The 11264-nt window shown below is 45.8% G+C and overlaps 3 protein-coding genes across 3 annotated transcripts; all 3 read left to right on the forward strand.

The window, feature by feature from the left end:
• The first annotated feature begins 3228 nt into the window (after positions 1-3228).
• Positions 3229-4766, forward strand: LOC115731974 (seed biotin-containing protein SBP65-like). Its single transcript, XM_030662640.2, has 2 exons — positions 3229-3757; positions 4245-4766. Exons 1-2 carry the CDS (start codon positions 3287-3289, stop codon positions 4557-4559), a joined length of 786 nt encoding a protein of 261 aa, XP_030518500.2. The 5' UTR covers positions 3229-3286; the 3' UTR covers positions 4560-4766.
• Positions 4767-5353: 587 nt separating this feature from the next.
• LOC115732315 (phospholipase A1-II 1-like) lies at positions 5354-6964 on the forward strand. Its single transcript, XM_030662953.2, has 2 exons — positions 5354-6066; positions 6170-6964. The coding sequence occupies exons 1-2, from the start codon at positions 5425-5427 to the stop codon at positions 6797-6799; spliced, it is 1272 nt and encodes a 423-aa protein (XP_030518813.1). The 5' UTR covers positions 5354-5424; the 3' UTR covers positions 6800-6964.
• Positions 6965-9196: 2232 nt separating this feature from the next.
• Positions 9197-10734, forward strand: LOC115732905 (phospholipase A1-II 1-like). Its single transcript, XM_030663593.2, has 2 exons — positions 9197-9833; positions 9954-10734. Exons 1-2 carry the CDS (start codon positions 9198-9200, stop codon positions 10578-10580), a joined length of 1263 nt encoding a protein of 420 aa, XP_030519453.1. The 5' UTR covers position 9197; the 3' UTR covers positions 10581-10734.
• The last annotated feature ends 530 nt before the right edge of the window (positions 10735-11264 follow it).

An 11264-nucleotide genomic window follows, 5' to 3' on the forward strand; every position in this document is an offset into this window, starting at 1 on the left:
GGATTGGATCCAAACCCACATGGCTAATGTTGAAAGAAGTCTTTTTTTTTTTGTTGGTCGGATGGTAAAAGAAGTTCAAATGCAGCATTTCTTGATCCCTAGATCTCTCGCCTTAGTGGGGAAATGTCTTCATCATTTTAGAATCAAGAGCGATATTGCTTTCCAAAAACATGGGATTGGATCCAAACCCACATGCCTATTACTGAGAGGAGTCCGGCCAAAGATTTGAAGAAGGAAAGGAAGGAAATCCTCCATTTCATCAGTCGTTACCACTGTCGCGCATACCATGACTTACATAAGCGCTTGTTTGAGACGAAACTTTTCTCAACATTCCTAGACCACATATTCTTTGAACAGATCAAGGGTTGTTTTTCAACAAAACCCTGATGGCTTTCCTGTTCAAAGCCCTTCTCCTCTGTTTTTCCCTCTACCATGCAAAAGCAGAACATTTCCCGAGTTTTTCTGACCAGAGTCTCGTCGCCGCCAACTTCACCACTGCAAGGAAATTACTTGCTGGAGGCTGCAATGTCTTCCAAGGAAAATGGGTTTATGATGCTTCATACCCTCTCTATGACTCCTCAGGCTGTCCCTACATAAATCAACAATTCGACTGCATCAAGTACGGGAGGCCTGATAAAGAGTATCTCAAGTACAGATGGCAGCCCTTCTCTTGTAACTTGCCAAGGTCCAAGCTTTTATCTTTAGCCTCTCTCTCTCTCTCTCTCTCTCTCTCTGCAAAAGTCTGCCTTGTCGTTCCTCAGAGTGCATAAAAATGTGTCCTTTCTATGTTAGTAATGAGAAGGGTTGTGGGTGTGGATGTAAATGTAAATGTAAATGCCGAACGATTTCTGCTGTGCAGGTTCAGTGCAGTGAATCTCTTGAAGGGATGGAGGGGGAAGAAGATTATGTTTGTGGGTGACTCACTGAGCGCGAACATGTGGGAGTCTCTGTCTTGCATGATTCATGCCCAGATGCCCGATGCCAAGACTTCACTCATCACCAAGGGAAACCTGTCTTCGCTCACGTATTTGGTTTGTCCCCAAATACACACCCACCATTTCCATTAAAGAGGACGAATATATATTTTACCTTACCCTATAAAATCAGCAGATCATATCCTGTATGGAAATATATTCAAAAACTTGCATCTTGCGAGCAGGAATATGATGTGGAAATATCTCTGTACTGGACGCAATTCCTTGTGGATCTCGTGCAAGAGCAAGCAGGACGGGTCCTGAAGCTCGACTCGATCAACGCTGGCAATGCCTGGCGAGGGATGGACGTGTTGGTCTTCAACTCCTGGCATTGGTGGCCCTACACCGGAAGAGCTCAGCCGTGAGATTCATCTTGTTTTGAGCTTCGAATTTGGACAGTTTTCAATTTGATACAATTTTGAAGTACACAGTAGGTAGGATATAATATATTTACAATGTAGTTGGGATTACATCCAAGAAGGCGACAAGTTGTACAAGGACATGAACCGACTGGAGGCATATTACAAAGGCATGACCACGTGGGCTCGAAGGGTGGACCTTAATGTCGATCCTTCGAGGACAAAGGTCTTCTACCAAGGAATTTCTCCGGACCACTATGAGTAAGCATAGTACCATCTTCTTTGTCATGTCCGAATTGATGTTATATCTTTGAGTAGGTTTCTTGCCCAGTGCGACATTTTGGACATTGAGACAAATTCAACGCTAGCTTCCTCATTTTTGTGGCTGTCTTTTTACCGTGCTATTAGAGGGAAGGACTGGAATGAACCGTCGCTGACTTGCTCCGGCCAAACGCAACCGTACTTTGGTACCAAGTACCCCGCGGGGCTTCCGACGGCTTGGGCCACGGTGAACAAAGTCTTGAGCGAGATCAAGAAGCCAGTCTATTTGCTCGACATCACGACCCTTTCGCAGTACCGAAAGGACGGTCACCCGTCGGTGCACAGTGGAGGGCACAAGGGCTCGGATTGCCTCCACTGGTGCCTCCCAGGGTTGCCCGACACCTGGAACGAGATCCTCTATGCGGTTCTGTTTAGCTGAAGCTCCATTATTTTGCGGTTCGTAAAACTGTTCGAATTAGATCGAACGATGAAAGGGTTCTGACATCACCTTTACTGGTATGCTGTTTTGATGTTTTGAGGGGGCAGAAGATTGGCCCAGTCCCCGGAAAATGGATGTGCCCTTTGATTGACGGACTTACGATGGCTTTGTGCTATGATATCATGAGAAAATTGAGAGAAAGGCTAACGAAAATTCAACATTGGAATGTTCTCCCAACAGGATATCGCGAAATTTACACTTCTCTCGACTTCGCCTCTTATGCAAACCTTTTTTTTTTTTAAACTATGGTCGATGAAGCATATTGTAGACAGTTAATGATATTACAGGAGTGCCAATAGCTTAATGCAACAAAGCAACAAGCTTACAACTTTAATTTTTGGCCCGTCCTTGTCACATTGAATTCACTACATTATCCTTTGCGGGTCTCACTTTTGATTTAAGATTATTTCTTATCTTTTTTTTTTTACAATTTTAGTAAAAGATAAACTTACCCACATCCCTTCGAAATAACTTTTTTTTTTCACCCCCTCTGCCTAACAATTTACTAAAATCCCTTGGGTCCAGAAGAAATTTATTGATTCTGCCTACTTGTACTCATCCACGATGGATGGTATCTCTAGTGGCATGATAATTGATATAATCCCATGGCATTTTTTTCCCTTTCAATAAACATTGGCCCATAAATACTTCCAAATAGTTTGGTTCCCTTCCTGGTGTTCTCGAAGAATTTCTCCGAGACCGCCTCTAAAATATTGATACATCTTAGCCACAGCCTACAAGAAACATATACCGATATGAAAATTTTAATTTCAACGGAAATCGGAAGGATCGCAAAGTGGTTTAGTAACAATGAAAATTCTAAAGAAAGCCCAACTTTTTCTAATTTTTTATTTTTTTTAACCTTTTTATGATAGCCTTCGCAATTGAGGACATTAATTTTTTTTTTTCCCCAGATTTCCTTTGATATGTATTTGGAGGTAAGTTCCACCGCGACTCATCTAAAGTTCTTCTTATCAAATAAAGCTTGGAGCATGATGACGTGTCCGAGTTCATCACACGTGTCGAAACCCCATAGCTCCAAGACAAAAACTCCCCCCTCCATCTTCGCACACACGTCCACCTTCGAAACCTCCATCGCCACCTTCTGCTTCCCACAGACAGACGAGCGCTATCCAGAACCGAAGCAGGATCGGACCCAAAACAGGGGGCTCGCTTGTCCCTGCTAAAACCAAATGGCCTCCGAACAAATCCACCGAAGAGACCACATCGACAACAACAACAACGACGTGGAGAGAGACTTAGTCCCCAAGATGACCAGCCACTACGAGTCCCTCGCCGAGAAAGCCAAGGACCCCGCCATCACCATCGTCGGCGGCAAAGACGCACCAACCGAAACCACCGCCCCCAAAACAGAGCACGACAGCCCTTCCAAGATGGCGGACAAGAGAGGTGGCGATGGCCATGGCCATGGCGACACGGGAGGGAAAGTGAAGGAGAAGGTGGTTCAGGGCGCGAGGGAAGGCTACGAGGCCGTCAAGGAAACGGTCGCGAAGGCCAAGGACTATACGGTGGAGGCAGGGCACAAGGCGGCGGAGGTCGCCGCAAAGCCCTTGGTGGCCGCCAAGGATGCCACGGCGGCGGTTGGCGATAGAGCGAAGGAGGCAACGGCTGCGAAGACGGAGCAGATGGAGCGAGAACGGCAGGTATATGGAACGATAGGTATATAGGTGTTGAATGATCTATGACCTGCCTCTTTCTTCAAGCACACACTACTTTTTATTTCCCTCGTCGATTAAATCGCATCAGACTTCAGGTTCTACTCGACTGTTTGTTTCCGCTTCATTACGCCGCAGTTAATGTAGATGAATTCTACAGTCTGTGACCGATCCAAAGTTACTGACACTTCGTCCATTTTCAATAGGTTATAGTGAACTTTGATTATTGTTCATGTTTTCAAATGAGTTCACACGTGTTTAGATTTGTAGAAGCGTGGTCAAAATAACTGAAACCTGACTTTCAAAATTAATATCAAGATCTTTCTGCGACATATTGCACGTTTATGCTGCAAGACACGAGGAAACATTCACGGCGAGATGTGCCTCTTTGATTCTACTTTGGATATATTTGTTATTACTTAGGTCAATATCATCACTGCGATCTCATTATGAATGATCTATGTGATTTGTGGAGGGCACGTGGGCGAGCGAGCAGAGAGGAACCAAGACGATGGACGAGATCTTGCAGGAACCGGCGGAGTACCAGGACAAGGAAAACCGAGCCATCGTGGAGGCGGAGGTCGACAGAATGCGAAACCAGGGGAAGCAGGGGAAATTGGGAGGGATACTGGGAGCCATTGGAGAGACGCTGGTTGAGATTGCGCAGTCGACCAAGGACATGGTTTTGGGCAAGGACCACCGCAGAGGCAAGCCTGAGAACGCCGTGGTGTATGACTTGGGCTATGGTGGCAAGCGACCCGAGCACGATGCTCAGGGACCTGAGCAGTGAGAAAACTCATCATCAACATAAGAAGCCCATCTCAATTGCAGTAAAAAAAAAAAAAAAAAAGCATGTACCTACGTGTGTGTGCAGAAGACAAACATTTTCCCTTTTCCTTCTCTTTTCAATCCTTGCTTTCTAGGACACTCTTGAAGCGTTCAAATGAAGTTTGACAGATGCTTGTGATTTTGGAATGGTTGAGTGGTGTTCATAGCATTCACCTGCAGCAGCTAAAATCTCTCTCTCTCTCTCTCTCTCTCTCTGCCAATTTCTAAGGCAGAAAGATTTCTAGTGGCAGGGGATTGATGTTCAAAGGCACATCTCAATCAGCAGAGCTGGGTGCTTTCTGTATTTTTTGGAGTAGAATACAGGCATTGCTTCAGGATAGTGCTTTCAATTCTAGACTTCGATTACTTACGATGGTACGAGCACGGTACTTGGTTAAAAACACGTGGAAGATAGGAATGGAGAACGAACTGACAGAGGTAACTTACACCCTGTTACAAGACATCAACACACGAACTGCAAGCTCTAGATCTGGACTTAATAGTTGCGCGGGGACAAAACAGTAAGGGGAAGCCACGAGAAATTTGTGTATCGTCTCGTTGATGTAGTCATGCAAAACAAAAGATGGCGATAACACCAAGCTCCAAACGAAACCCGCCATAATCCTGTGAACGACAACTATCCGCATATTCCTAGGTTGACCAACGTTCATCGTTTCAGCAAACCTACCAGGATTTGCACGCCCCATCAGATCCTCATTTAAATTAGCCGGCACTTGTCATTGAACCCGTCAATTTTTGGAACGAGTTCAACAGCTTTTGGGATTGAGTTAAAGTGTGGGAGGAGGATTGATTTGATTCAAGTCCAAATGTTTAAGAAAATACCAGAGAGATGGAGGGAGTTGAGTGGGCAGAAAAACTGGAAGAACCTCCTGGACCCTCTCGATCTCGACCTCAGGCGTTACCTCATCCACTACGGCGAGCGGGCCCAAGCCACTTACGACACCTTCAACGACGAGGTCAGGTCCAAGTACGCCGGCGACAGCCGCTACTGCCCAAAAGATCTGTTCTCGAAGGTCGGACTGTCCATCGCCAACCCTTTCGAGTACACCGCCACCAAGTACTTCTACGCGACATCCTCGATCAAGGTCCCTGAATGTTTTATCCTGAGGTCCCTGTCCAGGGAAGCCTGGAACAAGGAGTCAAACTGGATGGGGTACGTCGCGGTGGCGACTGACAAGGGCAAGGCCGCACTCGGACGGCGGGATATATTAGTCGCGTGGAGAGGTACTATTCAGATCCTGGAATGGGCTAGCGATTTCGATTTTCCATTGACACCTGCTACAAAGATACTGGGGGACACAGACTCCGACGCAGACGCAGCTGCAGATGCAGATGCAGCTGCAGACGATGTTGATAATATAATTCCTAAAGTGCACAGCGGGTTCCTCTCCGTCTATACCTCAGAGGATCCTCGCTCGGAGTTCAATAAATCTTGTGCCAGGGAACAGGTAAACTCATTACCTCATGCAGCTCATATTTTTTCTACTGGGTCTCTAGGCGTTGCTCTCGCATTCGTGGTGTTTCTCATGTTTTCTTCATCCACAATTCTAGGTCCTGACGGAAGTGCAGCGGCTGGTTGACCAATACAAGGAAGAGGAAATCAGCATAACTATCACGGGCCACAGCCTAGGAGCATCGCTTGCATCGCTCAACGCTATTGACATAGCCTGGAACGGCTACAACAAGCCGTGTGGCACCCAATCAAAGCAACCCTGCCCCGTGACTGCCTTCGTCTATGCCAGCCCCCGTGTGGGAAATTTCAAATTCTGTAATATTGCCAACTCCATCCCGAGCCTGCACCTCCTGCGCATTGCCAACTTGCCCGACATAGTGCCAAAGTTACCATCTAAAGGGTACTACTCTGACCTCGGACAAGAGTTGCTGATCAACAATCAACTGTCCAAGTACATGAAGTACCCCGGGAATGTTAAGAGTTGGCATTCGTTGGAGGGGTATTTGCACGGGGTGGCGGGGATGCAGGGCATAAAAGCACCGTTCAAGCTAGCAGTGAAGAGGGACGTGGCGCTGGTGAACAAGCACACGTCGTTCCTTAGGGAGAAGTATCTGGTGCCGGAAGCGTGGTGGATAATGAAGAACAGAGGGATGGTTCAGCTGGAGGAGGGCTCGTGGCAGCTGGAGGATCATGAGAAGAATTGCGATTCATCTGATGATGAGTCTTGATCCTATGACTCTCCGACCATTAGACGTTGCAGTAGCCGGAGATGAATCTCTCGAACCCTGACAAGCTAAGTGCTTGACCGACTGCAGAGAGATAGGTCCGGGACATCTATCCTAATTTCTTATACAGCAGCCTTTGGTACTAAGAAAGGGACAACTGAATTGAGATATGACCACCTCAAAAATATCAATGATTTCTATTCACGACCATCGTCCGTTCCACTAGGCATGGAATCCTGGAGCATCAGATTTCTCATGTCGAGCTTGTGTCAATTAGGACAAACTAGAATGGTGGTGGCATAGGGAGGGTCAGAAGCAACTAGGAAATGAGCAGTGATGATGTAACGCCAATATGAGGAATATGCGCCTCAGAGAAGTCACCTCGACATGCGAGGATCATTGCATTTATCATGATCGAGATGATCATTTAGTCTTTATCTTCAGATATTGAGGAGATGAATGTTCACAGTTCTATCCAAGTTTAAGCAAAAGCCAACCAAGAGCTGCGATCACACGATTAAGTAGTGCATCACTCAGAGGGCAAAAGCTGCACATTGTGGCCAAATTACTGGACTTCTCTGACTGATTATTCTTACCTAGCATGCAGCTTACTCACTAACTTGTGTCAGGGAGTCCTGGCAAGAAATTTCCAAGTTGTTTATCTCTGTCTTCTTTATGCATTGCAAATACAAGTATTCTTGTCGGGTCAATTAGCGAACAGTTAAAAGACATATTTTTCACAAGCAACTCTGACTATGTGATGCCGATCCGATGTGATTTCATGGATTAACATATTCAGACAGCCTTAGGAGAAAGAGAAGCATGATAATCGGCATCTATGTGGTCCACTAATTATCACGGGCACCTACTGTCTTGTTGGCAGACATGTTATATCATAAGAATTGGCGAGATTTCTGCTGCATGACGAAATGCAGCACCGAAATAGGTTCCACAACTATGTAAATACACTACGCTACACAACACAATACGTAACGGATCATTTCACCAAATAAAGATGACCAACGGGAGATGCGAGCAAATAATGCCACTGCTTTAATTCTGGTAGTCAAACTTGGTACCAGAGCAAACACATTCAGGTCCTTGGTGAATGCCCTGCTTCAGATCCTGAAGCTGGGGAACTGTCACTATTTGAATCTGAAAAAGAGAATGAACAACTTACTATCGATAACATGTTACTGTGACAATCCTTGATATTTTTGGACAAAACCTATCAAGCTCCCACAAAGTTTCAGTGTCAACACTGTCAATGTCCACCTCAATTTCCTTATCGTGCTGAAAAAGAGACGAATTTCTCTTCTTGATGATCTGCACTATGTTATCCAGCTTGTCGGAAGGCAAATTTTGGAGATATGTACTAAGTTTCTGCTTTTCTGCTTCTCATCATGAATCATATCCCATTTATGAGGATCCTTTAGCTTGGGCTTTTTAGGTGCAGGTGTCATACTGGAAGGAGTAACACTAAACAGTTTCGAACTCATATCAGAAGGACGCATCATAGATTCAGATCTATCTAATACATTTCCCATATCTAGCAGAGCGGGGCGAGGAAATGCCTTTCTTGATGTAGGTGTAGGAACACCCATGTCGCAGTCTAATGCAAACTGTATTTCAGGATTGTAATCTGCCTCTATAATTGGCCCATCTGTCCTCAAATATCTTGGACAGAATCTCAGCCATGCTATGAACATTTTACCCTTCAGGGTTATAAGTCATGCCATTACAGAATGCAAGTCTAACATCCCCTGCAAATTATTTCGGCGACTTGTACCAGTTCCGGTTCAGCCTTGTCTTCACAGTGCCCAAGTCCATTGGATGCTTTATGATGCTATAATAATCAGGCAAACTGAGGGCCTTTACATCAACTGGAGTGTTTTTAACACCCATCCATATTCATGTTTCATCAATTTGCCTAGCAAAGAGCTGCAACTCTTGCTGAACTTAGTTCCCATCTCAAACCTACTTAAACTTAAATGTTGATAGGAATCAATGCGTTTTTATTATGATTCCCTTTTGAATTTGTGCCGTAAAGATTTATACTGTTGAGAACGAACTGATACAAGTTATATACACAGTTACGACAAATCAACATGAACTGCAAGCTCTACGTCTGGAATTGTATCTTTTTGGTGTAGTCATGCAAAACATATGATGGCGATAGCACCAAGCTCCAACTAAACCCACCAAAATAGTGTGAACGACAACAATCCTCATATTGTTAGGTCGACCAAAGTTCATGTCTCAGCCAACCTACCAGGATTTTCACACCCCATCAGATCGTCATACAAATTGTCAATGCTTGACTTTGAACCATCAATTGTTGGATCAAGTTCAAAAGCATTTGGACTAAGTGTTGGAGGAGGATTGATTGCATTCAGTCCAAATGTTTAAGAAAATACCAGAGAGATGGAGGGAGTTAAGTGGGCAGAATAACTGGAAGAACCTCCTGGACCCTCTCGACCTCGACCTGAGGCGTTACCTCCTCCACTACGGTGAGCGGGCCCAAGCGACTTATGACAACTTCAACTACGAGATCAAGTCCAAGAATGCCGGCAACAGCCATTACTGCACGAAAGATCTGTTCGAGAAGGTCGGCCTGACAAATGGGAACCCTTTCAAGTACACTGCCACCAAGTACTTCTATGCGACGTCTTCACTCAAGGTCCCCGGATGTTATCTCCTGAGGTCCCTGTCCAGGGAAGCCTGGAGCAAGGAGTCGAACTGGATGGGGTATGTTGCGGTGTCGACTGACGAAGGTAAGGCCGCGCTTGGACGGAGAGATATAATGGTTGCGTGGAGAGGTACTATTCAGCCCCTGGAATGGGCTAACGATTTCGATTTTCTGCTGACGCCTGCAACAAAGATACTGGGGGACACAGACTCCGATACAGACACAGCTGCAGATGCAGCCGAAGACGATGTTAATACTTTTATTCCTAAAGTGCACAGCGGGTTCCTCTCCGTCTATACCTCAGAGGATCCTCGCTCGAAGTTCAATGTATCTAGTGCCAGGGAACAGGTAAATGTCGTCCTTGTCTGAGCATACTGAAGAGAGAATTTGGTGCAAAACTCATCATACCTCATGCAGCTCATGCTTTCTCTACTGCGTTTCTGATGTTTTCTTCGTCCAAAATTCCAGGTCCTGACAGAGGTGCAGCGGCTGGTTGACCAATACAAGGACGAGGAAATCAGCATTACTGTCACGGGCCACAGCCTAGGAGCTTCGATTGCATCGCTCAACGCTGTCGACATAGCCTGGAACGGCTACAACCAGCCGTGTGGCACCCAATCAAAGCAACCCTTCCCCGTGACTGCCTTCGTCTTTGCGAGCCCCCGCGTGGGAAATTTCAGATTCTGCAAGATCGCCGACTCCATCCCAAGCCTGCGCATCCTGCGTATCGCCAACCTGCCCGACATAGTCTGGAAGTACCCAGCGAAAGGGTACTATGCCAACCTCGGACAAGAGCTGCTGATCAACAATCAACTTTCCAAGTACTTGAAGCACGACGGGGGCATTCCGAGTTGGCATTCGCTGGAGAGCTATTTGCACGGGGTGGCGGGGACGCAGGGCATAAAAGCACCGTTCAAGCTAGCAGTGAAGAGGGACGTGGCGCTGGTGAACAAGCACACGCCGTTCCTCAAGGATAAGTATCTGGTGCCGGAAATGTGGTGGATGATGAAGAACAGAGGGATGGTTCAGCAGCAGGACGGCTCGTGGCAGCTGGAGGATCATGAGGCCTGCGATTCATCCGATGATGAGTCTTGATCCCATAACCCCCCCGACAATTGGACGTTGCCGTAGCCGGAGATGAATCTCGCGAACCCAGGCAAGCTAAGTGCCTGATTGACTACAGAGAGCTAGGTCCGGCAAATCTGTCCTAAGTTCTTACAGAGCGGCGTTTGTGAGCTGTGACCAGATAGTTGATGGTACAATAAGGGGACTTCCTTTGAAGAATTCCAATCATGAGCGGAAAAAAAAAATGGTGATCGCAAACTATTCTTATCTCTACGTGTTGAATTATTAATCTCTTGTTCGTTGGTATATCCACTGGCAAAATCCTCGTACTTTGACGTCAGCTGAAAATTTTCACTCACCTTTCCCTATCTACATTCCAAGTGGAGAACTTCGTGGATAGAGAGGCCATGAGCCATGCGATTCGTCATTGATTCGGATTCCCGAACCATTGCAAAACATAGAATGGGGAGTCTGGGACTTAGGAACTGTTTTACTCATCACGCACTGTTTTATCTTGAGCTCTTGGAACAAACTCAACAAGGGAAAAAAAGGGAAAAGTGCTGTAAAAATCTTAAACCTATTGTATTAGTACAAACTCAATCCTAAACCTTTTTTTAGTGCCAATTAAATCCCAAACCTTTTATTAATGCCAATTCAGCCCTAAACCTTTTATATTAGTGCCAATTTAGTCATAAATATTTTGCATTTATGCCA

The sequence above is a fragment of the Rhodamnia argentea genome, chromosome 10 (assembly GCF_020921035.1).
Source record: "Rhodamnia argentea isolate NSW1041297 chromosome 10, ASM2092103v1, whole genome shotgun sequence".
NCBI classification, from domain to species: Eukaryota; Viridiplantae; Streptophyta; class Magnoliopsida; order Myrtales; family Myrtaceae; genus Rhodamnia; species Rhodamnia argentea.